Below are 23253 nucleotides of genomic sequence, written 5' to 3' on the forward strand. Positions count from 1 at the left end.
TTACCTTGTCCCGCTGGGAGGGGTCCAACGATATCCTTTCCCCATTTAATGAAAGGCCAGGGCGAGGTGACTGTCATGGGGGCATATTTTTGGCATTGCTCGCACTTTTTGACAAAGTTGGCAGCCTCCTTTTTCATCGTGGGCCAATAGTAGCCCGCTCGTATGAGGCATCTGGTGAGAGCTCGACTACCGGTATGAGCCCTGTAGTGGCCTTCGTGCACTTCTTCGAGGATGCGCCGCGTTTGATTTGGTCCTAAGCACTTCGTTAAAGGGCCGCCAAATGTTCTTTTGTATAAGTCGTTATTGTTGACATTGTACATGGCCGCCTGCATTCGCAGCTTCCTGGATTCCTTTTTATCGGGTGGGAGCACCCCGTCCTGCAAATATGACATAATACGATTCCTCCAGTACCAAGTTAAGTTTACAGTTCGTACCTCGATTTGGTCGATCGACTAGTGAAGGAGAGTAACCACATTCCCTTCCCCGGGGATGTTTTTAGTGGTTGTGGCCAGCTTGGCGAGACCGTCTGCTTCAATATCTATGTTCGGGGATCTGGTCGAGCTGGCATTCATCGAGCTAGGGTAATATCTTGCAGATCTCGACCTGATAGTTTTGCAACCTCTGCTCTTTTATTTGGAAAGTCCCTGTGACTTGATTGACGACAAGCTGAAAGTCACACTGTAGGACGACCCGCCTTGCTCCGTACTTGAACGCTAGTTTTAAACCTATAATCACGGTCTCATACTCGGTTTCATTGTTAGTCATATCTGGGCATCGAATAGATTGGCAAATTACTTCGCCGGTTGGGACCTCAAGCACGGGTCCCAGTCCCGATCCCAATGCGTCGGAAGAGCCATCTGTGTACAGCACCCATAGGTCGTGTAATTCGGGGGGAGTATGGGCGGTTTCCTTTTCGACTTCAGGCATTATTTTTGCACTGAAGTCGGCAACGAAGTCAGGGAGCACTTGTGACTTTATCGTCATCCGCGGCTGATAGGTTTATATCATACTCGCTTAGTTCTATGGCCCATTTGGCTAATCGGCCTGACATCTTGGGCTCGTGCAGAATACTCCTTAGGGGGATTACTACCGAGATAGGGTGGCACTGGAAGTAGGGTCTAAGCTTTCGTGAAGCTACGACTAGAGCCAAGGCCAGCTTCTCGAGGTGTGGATACCTCGTTTCGGCATCGACCAGGGTTTTGCTAATGTAATAAATGGTAGATTGCGTACCTTTGTTTTCTCGGACTAGAATCGCGCTCACGGCCACGTCGGACACAGCCAAGTAGACGAGGACACACTCACCGGGTATGCCTTGGCGAGTAGTGGAGGGGAGACAAGTATGCTTTTAGCTCTCTTAAGGCTTCGACGCATTCGGAGTTCCATTGGAGTTCGTTGTCTTTCTTGAGCACGCCGAAAAATTTATGGCCTCTATCAGAGGACCGCGAGATGAACCTTGACAGGGCGGCTATACGACCGGTTAGCTTTTGTACTTGTTTTTTACTAGTCAGGTCCTCTGGTATCCCTTCGATAGCTTTGATTTGGTCCGGGTTGACTTCTATACCTCATTGTGATACCAAGAAATCGAGGAATTTTCTCGAAGTTACCTCGAAGGCACACTTCTCGGGGTTTAACTTCATGTCGTATGTCTGAGTATGTCGAAGGCTTCTTTTAGGTGGTCGATGTGATCCTCCTTCCTATTTGACTTGACCAACATATCGTCGATGTAGACTTCCATTGTTTTATGGAGTTGGTCTTTGAACATTCTTGTCCCCAACCTCTGATATGTCGCCCCTACGTTTTTCAATCCGAACGGCATGACCCTATAGCAGTACGTCCCCTGGTGAGTAATGAAGGTGGTCTTTTCTTGGTCTTCCTCCTCCATGAGGATTTGGTTGTAGCCCCAGTAGGCATCTAAAAAGCTTAATAGCTCATGCCCGTCAGTTGCGTCGATGAGTTGATCAATATGGGGCAGTGGGAACGAGTCCTTTGGGCAGGCATTGTTCAAATCTGTGAAGTCTACGCACATTCGCCATTTTTCTTTTTTACCATGACCATATTGGCGACCCACTGAGGATACTTCGACTCTCTGATAGAACCGTGCTCTAGTAGTTTTTCGACCTCTTCGCGAACGGCATCATTGAGTTGAATTTTCGCCTTATTTGCGTTAGTGGAGGATAAGATGGGTCGACGTTCAACTTGTGGATTGCTATCTCTTTCGGAATGCCCGGAATCTGCATGGGAAAAGGCGAACAAATCTCTGTTGTTATCTAAAAATTGACGGAACTTACCTGAATCCTGCTATTTGTGGCCGATGTAAGCTTTTTTGCTATGGTCATTTTCATCGAGTTGGACGGAGTCGAGGTCCTCTACGGTGGATCCCGAAGCTTTCACGACTTCGGGATCTTTGATTACATCTTGCTCGTTCTCACTTGACCTCGACCATGTTGATTGCTATGCTTCTTTGGTTTTGCCTTTCAATTGTTGGGTGTGAGTGCAGTCTTGGGCGATGCAATAGCATTCCATGGTGGTGCATTGCTCCCCTCGATTGCAGAATATCCCCCATAGAGTGGGAAATTTGATAACTTGGTATAAGCTTGAGGGGACGGCTTTCACGGCGTGGATCCAGGGTCGACCTATGATGGCGTTGTACGCATCTTGATCCATGAGGTGGAATGTGGTTTCCAACGTAACGCCATCGGCTAGGATAGGCAATGTAATTTCTCCCGAGGTCCGCTCCACTGCATTGTTAAAACCCATTAGTGTGATGCAGCGTGGCACTATCCTATCATCGAGTTTCATTTGGGTGATAACTCTTGGGTGAATGATGCACGCGCTGCTTCCGTCATCGACCATAATACACTTTACATCAGTGTCTAAGATGGGTAAAGTAATGACAAGGGCGTCATAATGAGGAAAAACCAAATTGTGGGTATCCGACTTATGAAGATGATACTTTCTTCGAGTTCGTCGTACCGTTCATGAGTGATCGACCTTTTGAGTTTGTGGGTGGTGGTGAACTTTACGTTGTTGATTGATGCGTCGTTACCCTCTCCGATGATCATTTGAATGGTTTGAATCGGGGAGGGCGATTTGGGTGGATCCTAGTGCTGTTCTCACCCACGAGCGAAGTTGGCCCTTCCTCGGTCGCTCATCAGCTCTTTCAGGTGCCCTTGGCGGAGCATTTAACGACTTCTTGTCTCAAGGCGAGGCAGTCCTCGGTTTTATGACCCCGCTCTTGGTAAAATTCGCAGAGGGCGTTTGACTTTCTAGTGTTGGGGTCGGACCTCATCTTCTGCGGCCATTTTACTTTTAGGCCGAGCTTTTCCAGCGCATAAACTATTTCTGAGGGGGAAACACAGAAATTGTGAGCAGATAGTAAGGGGGCATACTTTTCTGACTTCGGTGAGTCCCTATTCGCGGCCTGGACAGGCCTTCGTCGTGGCGGGAGGCGGCATGAGAGTGCCTCGAGTGTAGGGCTAATACTTTTCCCGATCGGGTCGGAGCCCCGTTTGATCTCTCCTATTGTCGCTCCTTCGGTCCTTTCTGGGTTCGACTTGTACTGAAGTTAACTGCTGAATTGGCCCATTTAGATCATCCTCGTCGGCTCGAACATCGGCGCAATAAGCATTGTGTATTTCGTTCCAAGTTGTAGGGGGATATTTCATAAGGCGGCTCAGCAGCTTTCTGGTCGCTCTTGAACCGCTTCTGTTTAGCCCGTTCTGAAAGGCCGCCACGACTATTCCTTCCGATACGTTTGGCAAGGTCATTCTTACTCGGTTGAATCGAGCGAGGAAATCCCTAAGTCCCTCTCCGGGTGATTGTTTGATGGCTAATATGTCATTTACTCTCGCCTCCGCCTTTTTTGCTCCAGCGTGAACTGGTACAAACTTATCGGCCATTTCCTTGAATGTTTCAATCGAGCGTGCAGGCAGCTGCGAGTACCAAGTCAGGGCTCCTCCGGTAAGGGTTTCGCCAAACTTCTTCAGTAATATGGATGACACTTGTTCTTTGCCGAGGTCATTGCCTTTCACTGCTGTGACATAGTGGGTCACATGATCTTCTAGTCCGTCGTGCCGTCATATATTTTCAAGTACGGCGGCATTTTGAAAGTTTTGGTATGGCATGTGGTGCCGCCTCATCACTATATGGTTGTTCCACGAACCGGCCGGCGTCCCTTTTTGGCAGAAGTTCCGGTGCGCCCGGTATCTTATCAACCCTTTCTTGATGTTCTTTCATTTGCTCTCGGAGCATCTTATTCTCGTTCTCCATCTCCTCCATTTTCCTCAAAATGGCCGTGAGGGTGTCGTTATCTGCACCATTAACATTGTCAGTAATACCTGTTGGGGCAGGAGCGTGTTGTTCTTTGAGAGTTGGCGCAGCGCGAGCCTCTGCTCCTTCTCTGCTCAGCCTCTGGGCTGGCTTGTCAAGAATGTTGGTCAGTGTATTTGTCAACCACGCCTCGAGTAGTTTCTTCACTGCGGGTGGTGCCTCCTCCATTGTGGACGTTGAAGCCGCCCTACCATGTGAAGTCGTGATGCTACCATGGGGAAGGGACGAGCTGTTTCACCAAGGAGATGCATTCGGTGTCATGTTCTCGTCTTCTGTTTTGTTGATGGTGTGAAGGAGGTTGGTAGTGATGTCAGCTATTGCTTTTCTCTTTTCCTCTCCATTACCTGCCATGTTAGATTTGTGCATACGGCAGAATATATAGGGTTTTCTGCATGTTGTTTTTCTTTTCTTTCTTAGATCTAGAAGAAACTAAGATTTTAACTAGGAAATCCACACAGACGGCGCCAAATTGTTTTATCAAAAAGTATGAAACCTTTTTGTTAAATTAATTAAATACAATGGTGATGGATAAATCCTTGTTAAACACAATAAGTTCTAGATTTGGCATGGACATGCATAAATAGTATAGAATAGCGTTGAGCCGGTTTAATACAAAGAGCATTAAATAACGTTACCAAAGTTGGATGGCAAGAAGGATGATGAGCAATAATTGTATTAAATGGCAATAAATATAAATATGAGGGAGGAATCACCAATTAGTGGAGAGGACAAAAGATTCCATCTTCTGATAACGTTGAATCACACGAATGCTAAAGAATATTGCTTACTTTCTTGGATCTGATGGAAATGACAAATGGAATAATCCACGAAAAGATAGTCTCTCTATAAAAGGTGGTTATTTGTATTTATCTTTGAATACTTCTCTTACAATTGAATCCCCATCCCCTTTCTATCTCTTCCCCTATTTATATGGGATATTCCCAAAGAATCCTAGAAAGTACAACTAGGGGGAATATTCTGTTGAATATTCTCTCCACAGATTCCAAAGCCAAACTAACCCTTGTTTCCCTTCCCTGCTTGATCTCGGCCCTAGCGAGCCACTCTATGGCTCGTTCCGCTTGTCATGGACCTCGGCTTTAATGAACCCTTCAACGGCTCGCCCTGGTCGTACTCGGCCGAGCCGCCCATGGTGAGATACGACCTCCATGATGATCACCTTTGCGTACTGAGTTTCCTAGATCGGATTTTAGCCCATACATTATCAATCATCAAAACCAAAACTGCTTAGGTGAACATTCCTTAATGTTTTTCTTTTTTTCCTGGAGTTCAAAGAAGAAAAAGACATAGTTGGAAACAGCAGCTAAAGTATGTGCCCTGAAACAACAAAATTTTTAACCTTTCCCCAAAGCAGAACAAACATTACGGTAGAAAAAAGAAAAAGTAAGGCAAGACTAATAAGGGCAGACAGCAATTATTCGAAGAAAGAAAGAAAACTTGCACATAATTACGTGCGTGTGCTATGCAAAAAATCTCAAAAAGATAAATCAGAAGCTAATGGTCAATCAAAACACGACAAACTTTTCTTTGGTCATAGCCGAAATAATCTGACAATATAAGCTACAAATATAGGGATCTGTTGTAATTGGAAGTTGGCAAAATATTTTCATTTTCGAGTCTATAATATTTTCTTGCATATATAGGTGCATGGATATCCATAAGGTTTACAAGGCATTTATATATACGTGGTTTTCAACCATAGCTGCAATCTTTCAATTTAAAATTCCAAGTTGTGCTCTGATGAAGGCTACTCTTAAATATTTAGTAGGTATTGCTGGGCCAAGTGGTTATGGCTCTAAAACCACTGCAGAGCAAGTCACTCAAAATTGCTCCTTTTCCCTTTCTTCTCACCTCACTGCAATTATCGCTGGTTAGTCTTCAGTTCTTTTTCCGTTTGAATGTATTTTTTTTCATCTGCTACTACAGATTTCTAGCTACTCATACATTCTTTTATCTTCATTTATCTGTTGGTTGGATTATTTTGAAGATATAACATACGAATATTCTTAGAACAGATATATGGGATTCTACTCTACTGTGTACTACTAGTCTCTCATAGATTAATGTTTAATACTAGTATATAATTTCCATCTGGACAGTACCGAGAACTAATCATGCTATCTTTAACAACAAAAAGTTCATTATCTATATATTTAAGTCACAGTCCACATTTTCATAAATTACAATTATAATGACCCTGCATTAGTTATTTAGTGCTCTCTCCATAGACTCATTTTGTCATGTAAAGATTAGACAGACCTTTAGGCAATCAGTGAATTTTAACCTTGTCACAACGGGTTAGTTATCAATTTTACCAGATATTTACCTGTAATTAATTACCTTATAAGTGACAAATATATTTTGCACCGACAGTGCACAGGACTTAAAATGTTATTCTTTTTGGATTTTGATGAATGAATAAATTACAGGTGCAACATCTGGGATAGGAGCAGAAACAGCAAGAGTGCTGGCAAAGAGGGGTGTAAGAATAGTTATTCCTGCAAGAGACTTGAAGAAGGCAGCTATGGTAAAAGAAGCCATACAAAAAGAGAATCCCTGGGCTCACATTATTTTATTGGAAATAGACTTGACTTCATTTTCTTCCATTCAAAGATTTTAGTCTGAAATTTTATCATGCAGAAATAATGCAGGCAAATTTTCACACAAGTTGGAGTTTTCTGAAGACAAAATTGAGCTCACTTTTGCCACAAACTACTTAGGTAATTTATCTTCTACAGTCCACTTTTAGCAATAACAACACTAATAATTCGTAATGATTGGTACACTATCAATGTATTTTGACTAGTTGTAGCAAGTTATGTACTACTCCAATATACTGTGTTACCAATTAGACTTACTAAGCAGTTACCTCTCATTACAGGTCGAATTTACCTGATAGAGTAAAAAACAATACACTGTCAGTGCATAGAAGTTAATCTCAGTGAGGATTGAACTTAAATTGGTTATGGTGTTGGGCAGGTCATTTTCTGTTGACAGAGATGCTATTAGATAAGATGGTAGAGACAGCAGATCAAACAGGGATTGAAGGAAGGATTGTAAATGTTACTTCTGTAGTTCACAACTGGGTGAAAAGAGATCATTTCAACTTCTGCCAAATGCTCAAACCTAACATGTATTAACTTCTCTCCTCATTAGTATATGTATCACTATAATCACAGATTTACATGTTTTGCAAGCATCTCATTTACTTTGAATTGCTTGTGTACAGTTATAATGGTACTCGTGCATATGCTCAGTCAAAATTGGCCAACATTTTACATGCCAAGGAATTGTCAAGACAGCTAAAGGTGAATATGTACCTATTTATTTCTTCATACACTAGAGGTCATCGCGAATAAGTTTGGGACTAACCTCAACGACTTTAAGATCGCCACAAAAATTTTTTTGGTGACTTTAGTCGCCACAAAAAGTCTCATTTCTTGTATCCGAAAATAGTCTTTTGTACACAAGAGTGCTTTTGGCTTCTTTTTTTTTTTTTTTGGTTTCGCTACTGAAAATGAATGTTGGAATGAACAGGCAAGAAACGCAAATATAGCTATCAATGCTGTCCATCCAGGTATTGTTAAAACTGGAATAACAAGGGATCACAAGGGCTTTATCACAGGTATGCATTTCCCTTTTGTTGTTTTTGAGCTTTTCTTTCCTTTTGCTTTTTCTCTAAAATTTTGTGGCAGAAACAAACAAAGACAACTAAAGGAACTGATGACTTTCTTCATAAAATTTAAACAGATTCTCTCTATTTTATGGCATCAAAGTTTCTAAAGTCAACATCACAGGTTCGTCCATATATGCTCGTCTTTCTTACGCTGTCCAATATCCTTTCAAATCTCATACAATTCTTCTTCTTTGTGGACATTTTTATCTTATTTTTTTTCTAAAAATGAACGGGAAAATAACTTTTGTATCAAACATTTCAGGAAGATATAATAATCAAGAGTAAATGTAGCTTTTGGTACTGGATAAGTGCATTCATTATCACTAAAAAATAGAAATATTAAGTGTGATGGTACTCGCACCCACTAATTGTTCTTTACTCTGTCTTGTATGACGAATTATTATCTCAATTGATTGGTTACCTGAACTTCCACCTTATTGACGAGGGTTCAATTTCCCATTGGAATGGCAGGGTTCGGCAAGTACATGCTATGTAGCAATGAACCCACAGACGAGGGGAGCAAGTGGGAAATACTTTGCAGACTGCAACGAATGTCACTGCTCAGCTTTAGCAAATGACGAAATTGAAGCTCATAAACAGTGGAAGCACACTCGGGCACTAATTCAACGAAGATTGCTTCCACATTTGGAATGACTTTTTCCTTAAATTTTTGGGAGAGGGAGAGACCTGTAAGTAAACAGATTTACACTTGTATATCCATCAGGACCAAAAAAAAAGGTAAGCACACTATAAAACGATACTAGTAAAAATTACATTGGAATTATGAAGACTTCTCTTTTCATTGTTTTTGGTAGTCCCTGGCAATTATGGACCATGGCATGCTTCACCTTTTCTCGTTGCACTTTGGACATTCAATCTACCATTTTGCTACATTCAAAAACACCATTAATACCCCTTTACCACCTATGCTTTCACATACCAATAACTTTCAAATTTTAGTGCTCACCCAAAGGGCAGAGACTGTGATGGCAGCTGCGGGTTTTCCTGGGGTTCCAAAAAAAATGGACGCACATCAAATTCATCAACCTTTTCAGGCATTACAAAAAGTCAAAAACTATTGATTTTGTTTATGTTCTTTTGAGATTGTCTTCGAATCAGCAAGCGAATAACTTTAATCCCAAAATAATAAATATTACTGTAATGGATTTTATCATTAAATGAAACACATATTACAGAAAGAAATGTTTGGTTGCATTCCTACTATCAACTGTTGCATTGTTAGCAACCAATTAACTAAGCCTCAATCCCAAACTAGTAGAGGGGAGCTATAAGACCTTTGCTTTTTTTAATCTGTGATGCTCGTCTCTCTTGCTATTCAACTTTCCATCAATAGGATACAGATCAAGTACTCATATCCAAAATAGAAAGGAGATAAAGAGTAGAAGGACAAGATAAAAAATAACTGCAACACTCAGCAGATTCTGTTCTACAATAGATACAAGATTAAAACATATGGGAGTACACCATAAGGCCTTGCAGAAACAACCAACAGAAAGGCCAAAAATAAATAAAAGGATAATCGGATAGATAACTTGAAAGCTGTGATAATATACTTCAGCAAAATCAATGAAGTCTTTTAGACCTAGGAAACAAAGTCAGCTAATTCAAACCCTAGGAAGGCTGTGAGGCTCCAGCATCCGCTTCATTATTATTGGCTCGTTAATTTCCACTCTTTAGGTACTTAAAATCCCATTTCATTTTATGTATCTTAGTTTATCTAGGTACAAAATTTAAGAATGTAATGAAGAGTGAAGACTTCTAAATCTTACGGTGTTAAACTAAAGGTGTATATAACATACTAAATATACTATTACAATGTTGTGGTCTTAAACATGCCATATCAATCCTATAAGGAGTGACATTAAGGGTTAGATGAGAACGTTGGAGTTAAAAACTAACTAAATATTTTTTTTTTATGACAGTGGTTTCTGGGTCAGCTTGCACGCACCTCGACTATTCCACCAGGTAGCTACTACCTCCCATCAACATAGCTACCGGGTAATTCTGCCAATAAGACTTGGGCAAATAAGGAGAAAGCACCTAGTATTTTTTGCCTCCGCTGTGATTTGAACCTGAGACTTCGTATTTAAAAAATAAACTTACAGATTATAAAAAGGTAGCATCCTTTTTTAAACAGACCAAAAAGGAAAAGTAAGACACTTAAAGTGAAGAGGGAGTATTTGCTGGTCAGTGCTGGCCAATTAAGACTTATGATGGCTGATCAACTTCAAGAAGGTGCTTCAACAAACTTAGATGAAACAAAAGGCTAATTTTTATCATTTCTTGACCTGCCAAATAGGAAAATTTTGCTTGTTAGGTACTCATTCTGTATGAAGTGCTTATTCAAATTCAATCTAATTGAATTTGTTGATGTTATGAGATGATTATTTAAGCAATGATGTTACACAATAGATATTTCGGTCAAAAACTATTCACGAGAAGGCATAATGAATAAAATTGTTTCGAATTAATTCACTTCTCTGTGATTATTCATCTAATGGTGTAAATTAGTGAAAATGTTTGTAATCGCTGGAATCATTCAGATAGTGTTATTAGTTGCTATGTTTTTCCTGTTAAACTTTATTTAGCGTGCGAGGGATTAAATATGTTTAGCTCAGAAATGGACATATGAATTCTGTGTGATTGAAGTATTGAACCTACAGATTAAAGATAACCATATTCCTCACATGCTCCAAGTTGACGAACCATTAATATTATACAGTGCTAAAATTAAAAGGCCTAAATGACACTGATAGTAAATGATGTTTCTAATGCAGATTCCACTTCTTAACTCTAAATTCCTTATTTCATGTTTTTCTGCGACAACAGTATCCCACACTTCAAAATCATGTTGCTGCACTAGCTTCATTCAAGCACATGCATATCTTTATTCTTTTTCCCTGATGTTCTGTAATATAAAATTTTCATATAAGAAATTGATAAATTGCTAAACTGGACTGATCCTTGTTATATAACAACAGTGGGCAAGATGACCATTTGCAAGTTTACCTGACTTTTCTCATGCATTTGTGTGTTAAGTCCCAATCCAATTTGAGGTCCAAATAACCATTTTCAGCCATAGGTGGTCTCTTTTTTCAGATCAGTTTGCCACAGGTGGTTTCACATCACAGCATTTATGAACAGAATAGTACAATCAAGAAAACAGATCGATTCAACATTACCCAAGGAAAAAAGAGTCACAGGATAAACAAACACTGGAACTAATTTGAGTGAATTGTCAAATATGTTCAAAGTTAACAGATAGATACCTTAAAATGAGGGGACCAGCGATTAGATGATGCAGATACAGGAGAGAGGACGGATGACCTATCCCGTTTACCGCGGGCAAGCTTCATGGAGTTTCTCTTATATTTATCAGTTTGAGGCTCCTCTTTCTGGGGTGAAGTTTCATCTCTACTATCAGCTGAAATGAATGAAATCGGGGCAGGCATAGGGATTGTAGTAGCATCCTGATCTTGAGATGTTAATCCTGGAAGGAACAGAATAAAAACATTCCCCCCAAAGTAGCTTAGCGAGTATATCCAAATTCTGAAACAATAACAGCATTTGCATGAAAACACTCCTATCATACTTGTGATTCTGCAGGCTGTAACGAACATGCCATTTTTATGGGGCTTACAGGTACCAATTAGTCTTTAATGATTTGGAGAACTAGCAATGTACAGGCATGATTTTTTTATTTTTTTTTTTAAAAAAGTTTGCAATCAGGAGAAGAATTAAGAAACAGGCAAGTCACAGGGCATACCACGTGCTTCAGCTTCTAGAAATTTCAGTCTCATCGTCCGGACGAACTTGAATAGTCCATCACTTTTATTTAACTCAATCAACAGCTCTTTTGCGTCATGCAGTTGTGGATCGCAATCAATCACTAAACCAAGCAAAGGAAAGAGTTATAATTCAGAGCTACCTTCAATTTATTAAAGTTGATTAAAAATCCAGACTTACAAGTATATACATCATTCTCATGACGGACGGTAAAGGAGTACTCCTTGTCTGGATTGTCGGCATCTACATTAGTAAAGATGAATTTTACTCCTGCAGAAAATGTAGGACATAAATGTCTAAAGAAAATTGTATCTAGATGTAGGCCATCAATGTTCGAATAAGGATAATTGTATCTATATTAGAGTTCAGAATCTGAATAGAGAGCTGTTCCTTTTTTAACATGTTCAGCAAGAAAAAGATTTAATCTTCTACTACGCTAAAAAGCGTCTACCATTAGATTCTGCGTACCTTGGCCACATTCTATACGTAAATGAAGCACCTTATTGTACCACAGAGTAGCCTCCTCTATTGCCTCTATATGTTCAGTATTCTGGTTAAGCTTTTCTTGAAATGCTTCCAGAGCTTTCCCCCCAACAGAAAAGAAATGCACAGCTCAATTACCAAACAAGGATATCAAGCACTTAATGGAAACAGCACAAATAGATAAGAACTTATGCACATAAAAGCAGCACCAACATGATGAACACAGAAATAACTTTTGCAATAAATAAAAGGAGCATTGTGGAAGGACAATATGAAAAAAACTAAATTGAACATTTTCATGTCTGACATTATTTTAGAGCTTGGGATATCACAAAGGAACAAGAGACAACTATCATTATTTCTTCATACTCCTTTCCACCAAAACATATACCTTTTTTTCAGGCCAAATCATATACCCTTTATTTGACCAGGCACAAAAGCACTCAGAGAGAAGATCAGGCTCCGTTACACTTAACTAGAACTTGATTTAGAAGCAACGATAAACTCAGCCATTTGACGAATATATAAAAAAGAGTCTCTTTTAACTTTTGATGGTACAACATTTCAAATACTTTAGAATGCTCTTATTAGGAGAGATGGCATGATTTTGTGATAGCCACCATTAGCTTGACACAAAGAGCATGTGATATTATGCAACTAAAGTTGGACGAGCACCAACTTGCACAACAAATATACTAGAAAACTAGATCTTTCTTTACTTAAAGTACTACTTAAAAGTAATACAGCACATTCTGAAAGTATCTAAGACTTAAGTCAACTTAATTGAACTAGTTAGACCTAACAGAACAAATTAAGAAAGACCTGTAAAATAATGAATGGGTTGGTGATGAGAACACGAGTTAACTTACAAGGACAGCTATTAAAATTTCCTCACTGTGAGGTAAACAGACCAAGATAGGCTACCTTCAGTAAAAGGAAAAAAAAGAGGCACTAAACCTATATGTTAACAAGTGTGCAACAATGATGTATTAATGTTTCAGGTATTTTCTTTTTGTATAACAATGGTGTCCGAGCCATTTTGTGTGCACTACCAGGTAACTCTGTCCATCAAATCTGAAACAGATAGGAAGAAGTCGCCTAGTATTTTTTTAACCTCTGCTGGGATTTGAATCCTAGTCGCCCATGGTCAGTTCCAGCTTCATAGGTCGCTAGACTGCCCCGGGTGCTGTTTCAGGTAATTTAACTGGCAATTAGTTACTTTCTCTAGTAGATTCCCTCTTCTAGAATTTAATGCTAAGCTAGAATGAAGGTGAGGGAAAAGAAAAGGGCAGCACGCCTAGGAATGATTTTCTACTGCTCCGACAAACTATTCTTTTAAATTAAGTGTTTCATCACAAGTGTGCAACACAGAAGTTCTGTATGATTCATTTCTCTGGTTAAAGGAAAATAACAAGTGATTTTGGCCAAAGTTCTTGCGAGGGAAACTTTTTTCGAGAAAGGAAATTCTAAATGATTCTCAGATAGTGATGTAAAGTATAAATGGCAGGTTTGGTATCCCATACATAAAAGAATTTGGTGACTATGGTCATACTAGGCAGAGATATGATAGATTATCAGTGGTGACTATTGTCAGCAAAATAGACAATTATACACAAATCTATGCCAAGAATTATTGGTTAAACAAGAGCAAATTTCTTTTTTCTCTAACCTCCCCAAGATCTGGCCAAAGAGTTAACCTCCATGCAACAAAAAAAGTTGCAAGAAATGAGAATTAAACATCCTTAAAGTAGGTATTGATATGCAAAGAAAATACTCACATTGTCACTTGTCTTAATATTATTAGTACCAGAAAAGAAAAGTTGAGTAAGGATACTTCTCGAAACATTTCCATGTCCTATTTGTGTAAATTACAAAACTCGAAAAACAACAACTCCCGTTTCTTAATGAATGAGTGAAGAATAACTCTTACAAGGATGAACTTTACCATCAGAATGTTGAGATATTAGGGCGGCATATTCAAGTTTCCTGGCCTTTTTATCTTCCACAGCCCCTCTAAGTTTTTCCATTCTAGCTGTTGTAGCAGATATTGAGTCTGCTATTGCTATTCTCATTGCCTCTTTTCTGGTTTTTACTGAAAATGAGATAACTTGATAAATTTATTAACAAAAAAGGAATGAAAAGAAGACAGCATGAGCATACAAAATTTTAATAAACTAAGAAGATGAATAATGAGTAACCGATTTTCCTGCTAAGGATACATATAAGTGTTTTTTTTTTTTTTTGATAAGGTATGCATTATATGTGTGCCTTAATTCATTATATGAGAGCAAGAACTGGAGCATTTGGTAACATCATGAATGAGTAATAATAGACAAAAGAAAAGAATCCCAAGCATTTGCCCTGTCACAGGTACTTTCCATGTGAATCTTCATACATTCTTCTTGTTTACCATCAAATACAAACAGAAGTCAGTAAAACTCTTAAAAGTTAGAATCCTTCCCTCTTATACGCTCTAAGTCTTGATTCTTGAAGGTGTCGTTACTTTGAGCTTTCAACTTTCAACTTTTGATGCTTCTCACCCTTACTAAAATCAGAGTGTTAAAGGTACAATGTATTAGCACGTTTGTCATACTTAAGTCATTTGCAATTGCTGGTTCACTAACCTAATTAGAAGTGCTAATGAGAATTCCACAATCAACATCCACAAGCTTAAAATGATCTAAATTCAAATTGTATACAGTTCATCTACCCTAAAAATTTGGAATGTGGAGTGAGTTCCATTGCTACGTAGAAGAGAATGATATCATTCAGAACTATCAGCTTCTTGCAGATAAGTTTTCCTCTCTTAATGTAAATGATCCATCAGATCTTGTTCTTTCCTACAAATATCCTGAAATTTCCAACTCGTGTCTTCAAAATACTAGTGTCTATTAATCATAAAAAGTAATTCTTTAGAACTTCCAAAGAACTATGCCTAAATGCAAAACTCCATAAGCACTCTCAAGCAATGTTGCTAAGGCTCACATGAGGCGCACTTTATTCTTGAAGTCGGGAGTAGGAGTAATGCAAGTTGAGCGTTTTGTCTCACTTAGGCAGCATTTTAATGAGTATATTAAGGCACTTAGGTGTGCACGTTATTGCCCACACAAGTTTAGTCTTGTAAAGGGCGATACTAAATAATTAATATAACCGGCAAAGTGACACATCAATTGTTAAGGAGACATTATGAATGAGTATGTTATTATCTAAGAATATGAACTATAGATTTAGTATATAAGATGATTAAAATCATTATTCTGATAATTTACTTCAAAATATTGCCTAATGTAGGCTTTTTCAAATTCAGTTATCTTATAAACTTTTATGTTTATATTTTTTTCTTTATTTGTGCCTTTCCTCCGCTAAAGCGTGCACTTGTTGCACTTTGCGGTTAAAGCACAGTCAGTTATTCAATGCTTTTCACCTCTATCAACACTACTCTTAAAATCTATGATCACCCTTTTTCCATTGCGATGACTATTATGAAGAGATGACAACAAAAGATTAACTCCAGTGATTTTCCATCCTCGGATGTGTTAAGCATTTGGATATATAAACGAAATTTGGACAATTAACTAGGACAGCAATGTCAACAAGGTGAGTAATATGAAACACAAAACCATCCTCAACCTAGACACGCTCATTTTGTTCATAAATTCTTCGACAGATCACAGAAAAATAGCAATGCAAATAAAGATTAATCATTACTATACCTTATGAAAAGAAAAGATTAAGCACTAGTACTACTCCATCCGACCCAATTTATGTGGTGGGGTTTGATTCGGCGTAGAGTTCAAGAAAAAAAGTAAACTTTTAAAACTTGTGGTGTAAAGTAAGTCATAGACTTTGTGTGGCTATAAATCATGTTATTAAGACTATAAATAATCTTATTAAGGGTAAAATAAAAAATTTTAAATTAAATTATTTTTAGATAAGTAAGTATGACATTCTTTTGGAACAGACTAAGGGCATGTTTGGCCAAGCTTCTCGGGGGCCGAAAGTACTTTTTCCTCCCAAAAAAGTACGTTTTAAAAAATTTAAGTTGTTTCGCCAAGACAGAGAAGTACTTTTGGCCAGCAGTAGAAGCAGTTTTTCTGCTTTTGGGAAGAAGCGAAAAATTAATTTATTCAAGACAAAACCGTGCTCACCTTAAAATTTATATTTTTCAAATTATCCCTTACTAATTTGAGTTTTTTCTTTTCATATTTATTAAGTACTAGTTTTTACCATTCTTTTAAAATTAAAGATATCATATACATGAATCATATTGTAACTTACCAAATTTTTATTGACTTTTCTTGTTTTTGATTTTTTTCTTTGTGTAATGTCTTGTAACTTTTCAAATTATCTTCTTCTTTTTTCACACTAAAGCAAATTATCTACATTCTTCTTTGGATTATCAATTCTCTTCCTACAAATAATCATTTATAATTTCTTCTATTATAGGATATTAGTTCCCGAATCTTTAAAACTGTTATCAAATCTAACTTGTAAAAATTACCTACAAATAGGTAATAAATTTACAATTGCATCGCATAATCTATCTATATATTATTAAAAGAAGAAAAAAAAGGCATCCACATTGAACCAAGTGTCAGGCTCACAATAGGCCGCTTGGAAATTTAGGACAAAATTAGTTAGTTAGGTAAGAATTAGTTTCTTTTTTAATTTAAATTTAAAAAAAAAAATATATGTTATGTGTTGTTAATAATTAGTTACTCTTTTTGAATTTGAATTTAAACATACCTAACTATTATTTTAATGAAAATAATTTTTTTTTATATATTTAAAATTATTTCTATTTTACGCTCAAGGCCATCTTTCAAGTTTGACACTCAGAATCATCTAGTTACAACTACCGTGGCTATACATAATTTCATCCAGCGACATTCGTCTACCGATAAGGAATTCAACTATTATGTTAACGAAGACATTACGGCAGAGATTGAAGAAGGAGATGGGCCTTATGATATTCCTTTCGAAATACAAAGCAAGTCTTCTACTAATATGGAGGCGTTGAGTGATAGAAGTAGAGATGAAATTGTTGAAAAATATTATCATGTATGAGTGATTTTACTTATTATTTCATAGTGGATTATTAGTATATAGTAAATTTTGGAATAGAATTCTAATTCATACTGAATGATATATTTTGATTATTCAAATCATCGTGTAACAATAAGTAATAATACTAGATAATATTATATGTTTTGGTATAACCATATATGTAAAATTGATTTAAATCTTTAATATGTTTGTTTACTTTATGTTTTATATTTTAGTTAAATAACAAAAGTCTATTACGATAAATATTTAAGTTCATTTTTCTCTTTAAAATAATTATAAGACCTTGGTACTATCCTTTTTGGTAATTTGGCACTCAAAAGCACTTTTTAGAAAGATTGGCCAAACACAATTTGTATACCAAATGTTGCAAAAAGTACTTCTTAAATGAATTGGCCAAACACAAATTGTTTTTTGCAAAAGTACTTTCGGAAAAAAATACTTCTGAAAAAAAGTACTTTTTAGAAGGCAGAATAGCCTCTTAGACACTTGTACTTGTTTCGGTTAGTCATCCCGGTCCTTGTAATCAACAAAGTTTCATCCAAACACTTAAGCTTGACCAAAACCTATATTTTAAACCCATCTGACCATTGACCAAGCACATGTGGCAACAAAATGGTTGAGCTGGACAATACGAGTGTAGTTCACGCAGACAACGAGCGTGAATATGACATTTTGAATAAGAAATAATTAAAATAAGAATGATAAATAAAATAAAATATGTAAAAAAGCAAAAAAAAAACAAAAAGCAAAAGACAAAATTCCCCACACCCCACCCCATTTTTCTTTTTCCTGTTAGCTTCTTCCCCCCACCCCTCCCCTTTTTGTTTTCTTATACGCTTCTTCTTCTTCTTCCCCAAACAAAAAACAAAAAGATTCTTGTTTTTCTTGATTTAATTACCGCCTGCAAATGCAAATGCAAATCATTGTTTGCACCAGGTAAGAACAATTCCTAATTCTTCTAAAAACGTCCACAGTAATTTCCCCATCCCTATTCCCATCAACTTTCCTCTTTATAATCCCAAAAGAGGGTCAAATCATTCAAGCCCAATTTCTTCATCACTACCCGATTACCTTATAGGAGCAAAGGCAGAAGGAGGATGGGGTAAAGGAAAGTATGGGAATATTTGACTTAGAGAAGTGCTCTCTCTGTTCCAGTTTATGTGAACCTATTTCCTTTTTGGTCCGTTCCAAAAAGAATGAACCCTTTCTAAATTTGGTAACAATTTAGCTTAAAGTTACAATTCTAACATTAATGAGAAGTTTTTATAACCACACAAATACTCTAGGCCCCTTTTTGACTTGTTTAGGACCACAAATTCCAAAAGTCTTCATTTTTTCTTAAACTCCGTGCCCAGTCAAACAGGTTCACATAAATTGAAACGGAGGGAGTAGTTTGCATTTTATGGCACATATCATAGCAACCCAATGAATATCTTGATTCACATGGTGTTTGTATGGCCAATCTTTTTCGCCGGTCTTATTCTTTTCGATTTTACACCCCACTTTTCAATTTACCTCTGATTCAGCTCTGTGAACACAGTTCCTTGGTCCTTAACTCCACTTATCCACTAACGCCGTCGTAATCTCTGTCATCAATGGCGGACAAGAAGAAACGCCGGCGAGCAGCTCACGACTCCGACTCCGATTCCAACGCCCTCCCTTTCAAATCCAAGCTAAAACCCGATTCCGTCATCCTCCAAACCCTAAAACCTCAAGGCCTCTTCCGCCGCCTCCGGTTCCAAAACCCTAACTCTCGCCGATATGTTTGCCTTTCCACCACCTGTCTTGAAGTGACTGACCTCCCAATCGACGAGGTACAATACAATATAAGAGTCACTGTCGGCAAAAATTTCGGCCAAAGTTCCGAAGACAATGGGGTAAGGATAAGAGGAAACGGAAGCATCGATCCGAATAGATGATTAATTATTTTTAATCTACCATGTGACATGGCATCTATACATTGTTATTTTTTGACGTGGCAGCCAACGTGGAGGAGGTTGTATTACACGCACTGACAGCCTCGTGTCATAAGCGTTTATTATACACAATTTGAAAGAGTGTTGTTCAACCGGCATATTGTTAAGTTTGGGGACCGGCATGACAAAATGACACAAGTATAGGTGCCATTTAGGCTATTCTGCCTTTTTAAAATAAGCAAATTTTGGCAGCTTGGCTAAACGGGCTCTAAAAAAGGAAGTATGACACAAAGTGTGAGAGATTGATATACCTGTAAGTGCTTTTATTAAATTATCCTCCGCCTCTCTAAGCTCAGTTTTCAATTTCTCAACTTTTGCTGCCGGGACAAAAGTATCAAAGCAAAAATATACCAATTAGTAATCCAACAGCGAGAAAGTTCAAAGCTGTAGATATTTTAATTTAACTGAAAATGCGCGCCCGACAAAATTAAACTTTTTAAAAATGGAGTGGTTAGAAATCGAAAATGTAACACTTCGAAAAGTTAACCTTGTAATTGAAGGTTTTGTTGAGCTTGGGTGTTGGTTGAATGCAGGGATTCCTCAAAGGAGGTAGTGCCTGCATTTATACGCTGCTGTTGAATAGAGAAATCCCTCCCACATTTTAATCTAAGTTCCTCCATTTTTGATCCTATACTTTCCCGTACTCCTTTCTCCATCTTTCTCAAACCCTTTTTTGGATCTCTCCACTGTGTCTCAGAGGGAAATTTGTGTGTATGAGATTTTTGAATACTGGGAGATTTTTTCCCCCAGCCCGCGATTTTCCTTTCCTATACTGTAAAATTTAAGTGGGGCATTTGTTTTCTGTTCTTGTTTTGTTCTTTGATAAGTCTTCCTTTGGATAAGCACTAAGCTTATACTATTTTTTTTTTTTTGGTTTATTTATTATATTTGATAAATATCAAAGTGCTTATTTATATATTTGATAAATATAATTTTACGGTTTATAAACACTTTTAGTTTAACCAATTCTTTTATCATTGTATCATTATATAATGTATAATCTCTGAATTATTCTTCCCAAAATAAGTTTTAATCATCTTTCTATTCTATTTCAGTCATTTATCTCTTTTTATGTAGAAATACAATAAAAGTTATATTTATAAATAGCTTTAAGGAAAAATATTGATTTCCCAAATACGATAAATATTTATTTTCATTTCTAGCTTTTTATCTAAATATGTGACTACTTATTTATAAAATTCTAACGCCTAAAAGTGCATTTCGGCACAACTACTAATTTCATCAGGTTTATTTTTCCATTCAAATTTTCTAAAAGCTGAGCCTTCGACATTTGATGAGTTCCTATAGTAACAAAATTTAAGAGCTCTATTTTGATTTTAGGCTTTTTGGCTATTATCCTTATCCACTTTCGTGCTTTCTTTAATTGCTAGAACTATATAATAAGGAACACTAGATGATTCTGGCCCGTGCTAGCAATCAGTTGTCTTTTGCTTATAAATGTATTCCTGGTATACCTTTCGGTTCAACTTATTTGGCACTAAAATTTTTATTAGTCCGTTCTAAAAAAAATAAAGTACTTTTCGTTTTATATTAGATGGGCGTTTTATATTAGATGAGGTAGTTTGATTGACGGAGTTTAAAAAAAAATTGAAACTTGTGATGTTTAACGGTAAAAAGTTTGTGGGGCCATGACATTTGTTATTCAAACAGCAATCTCGTTCCACTAACCCAGCAAACGGAATCGGTGACACTCGCCTGAAAAATCACAAGGCCACCACCATCGTTTACCTCTATTATCTCTCTCACTATTTTCTCTCTTTATTTTTTCAACCACCATGAAAACCAACAAGATCCATTATAGATCTTGACCAAAAAGTCGCCAAAATACCACTGCCTTATCCCCCTCCTCCTTCATTTTTTTTTTTTTAGTCATTTTCTCTTTTTTCTTTGCAATTTGTTAGATCTAAAAACTTAGGAGGTTTCGGAACTTTTTGAACTTAGTCGGAAAATGGATCCTCCCGAGATCCCACTGAAAATTCTCCGATCTCTATTTTTGCTTTGGCTTTGGACTTCGTTTTTACCATAAATAATCTTTCATGGCTAGTGGTTGCCAGCGTCCGTATTTTCTGTCAAAGCAAAAGTATTCCGACGAAGCGAACATTTTCTGGTGATGGCGTTTTAGTCACCTACGCTCGGATATGATGTTTATGGCCTAAATATGTACTTCCTTCGTTCGAGTTTATGTGAATCTATTTTCTTTTTTGTCCGTTCCAAAAAGAATGATACCTTTCTAAATTTAGAAAGAATTTTTAGCTTAAACTTCCAATTCTGCCCTTAGTGTGAAGCTTTTATAACCACACAAATACTCTGGACCTCTTTTTAACTTGTTTAGAACCACAAATTAAAAAAGTCTTCATTTTTTCTTAAACTCTGTGCCCAGTCAAACATGTTCACATAAATTGAAACGGAGGGAGTATTTCAAATGTGTTTCTAGCTATTTGTCACCAGCCAGTAGTGGTTTCTGTTACGTGAGTGTTTGGTGAGAAGAAAAAAAATACTAATAAGAAATGAGTAGAAGAGAAAATGGTAGGTGAAGAGGACGATGAGGTGGCAATAGGTCGTGTGACTTGGCAGTTGACATGGAAAAAATGGAGTGGGTCAGTTGCCACGGTGTAGATCCGTTAGGGTTATGGGCAATTTTTAAAAGTTTATTAACGGTAGAGGCTAGATTGGACGAATAGTATAACGAATGTCAGAAGTAAACAATATAGTATAGTAAAGGGGCAATTTTAGACCTTTTCCCTATAATATATATCCAAAGTCATAATAATTCTAAAAACAACCTGAGGTAGTTATTATGTTTAGAGAGCTAACTCTTACAAGGCTCAAAAATAATATATATATATATATATATATATGATGGTTCAAAGAACAGAGCTTAACAATGAAGTTGAGGCGTGCATATGGATTGTACAGACCTATGAGAGTGTATAAACCACGATGGAGTCTGCAGAAAGGTGTGGAGAAGATTCACAAGAAGGTAATTGAAAGAGGAATCCAAGTAACACAATATTTTAGGGAAGGGAATGTAATTGCAGATGCTTTGGGCATTGGGCTAAAGGTCAAATATACCCCGGATCAAGTTTACCCTCCGTTATACTTTTGGTCAAAAAATACCCCCACGTTTATACAATTGGCTCAAATATACCCTTTCTCCGTTAAGATTATCGAAGGTGAACGCCCTATCCCACGTGGCACTGAAATTTTAGACACGTAGCATGCCACCTCACTGCCCCCAACCTATTTTACCCCTCTCCTTCACTTCTTCTTCCGCCACTAGCATCTCCTACCCTTCACCACTAGTGCCACCATCAAAGCCACTATTTTCACTATATTGACCTCCACTAACACCCTCAAAGCTTCACACAAGAAAAGTGCCTAACCAGAAACTACTTCCAAGCTCTTGAGGACATGATATTAAGAATCAAGGAAAAATGGTAAACTACTAGAATCATCCCTAATATGACTCAAAAGATTACATTCAGGTGCATCGTTACTATTTCCTACTTCAGGGTACGTATCATGACATACGATCTAATTAGTTAATTTTTTTTATAAAATATTATTTGCGCCAGAAAATTTCTAGATCATTTTCTCAATTGTAGTGGAAATAGTGGATGGAGCATGGATATAACGTTTAGGTGATTCTGGAAATACTGTTCTCGTGACAGTTTTGAGCATTAAGGGCTATGTAACATAACAATTGAGAACTTGAAGGAAATTGATTTAAGCCAATAGATGCCATTAGTCATTCTTAATATATTTTCACAAGTGAGGTATGGGGAGGGTAGGATATACGCAACCTTAATCCTACCTTGGAAGGGCAGAGATATTATTTCCGGAAAACCCTCGGCTAAAGAAAAGATGTAAATAACA

General features: G+C 37.4%; 1 protein-coding gene and 1 pseudogene across 6 annotated transcripts; one reads left to right on the forward strand and one right to left on the reverse strand.

Annotated features, from left to right (window-relative positions):
* Window positions 4543–7487, forward strand: LOC109227755 (annotated as a pseudogene).
* LOC109226787 (kinetochore protein spc25-like) lies at window positions 8312–20174 on the reverse strand. 6 transcript variants are annotated; one of them, XM_019391648.1, is made up of 11 exons: window positions 19844–20174; window positions 19608–19673; window positions 14259–14405; window positions 12299–12412; window positions 12011–12100; window positions 11811–11933; window positions 11314–11534; window positions 11054–11133; window positions 8991–9028; window positions 8798–8911; window positions 8312–8710 (listed from the first exon to the last, which is right to left on the reverse strand). In XM_019391648.1, the coding sequence occupies exons 1-10, from the start codon at window positions 20010–20012 to the stop codon at window positions 8901–8903; spliced, it is 1059 nt and encodes a 352-aa protein (XP_019247193.1). In that variant the 5' UTR covers window positions 20013–20174; the 3' UTR covers window positions 8312–8710; window positions 8798–8900. The 6 variants fall into 6 exon arrangements, with proteins under 6 accessions (XP_019247193.1, XP_019247191.1, XP_019247195.1 ...); XM_019391646.1 differs by having other exon boundaries at window positions 14244–14405; XM_019391650.1 differs by lacking the exon at window positions 11054–11133 and having other exon boundaries at window positions 14244–14405.

The sequence above is a fragment of the Nicotiana attenuata genome, chromosome 6 (genome assembly GCF_001879085.1).
Source record: "Nicotiana attenuata strain UT chromosome 6, NIATTr2, whole genome shotgun sequence".
Classification (NCBI taxonomy): domain Eukaryota; kingdom Viridiplantae; phylum Streptophyta; class Magnoliopsida; order Solanales; family Solanaceae; genus Nicotiana; species Nicotiana attenuata.

Bases quoted from the DNA above. Each gene is read 5' to 3' on its own strand.
- LOC109226787 (XM_019391646.1), bottom strand. From the start codon at position 20,012: ATGGAGAAAGGAGTACGGGAAAGTATAGGATCAAAAATGGAGGAACTT. The intron at 19,674-19,843 runs GTTAACTTTTCG...TTGTCCCGGCAG, and splicing joins ACAAAACCTTCAATTACAAG to CAAAAGTTGAGAAATTGAAA. The intron at 9,029-11,053 runs GTAAACTTGCAA...TTGGAACCCCAG, and splicing joins AAATGCATGAGAAAAGTCAG to GAAAACCCGCAGCTGCCATC.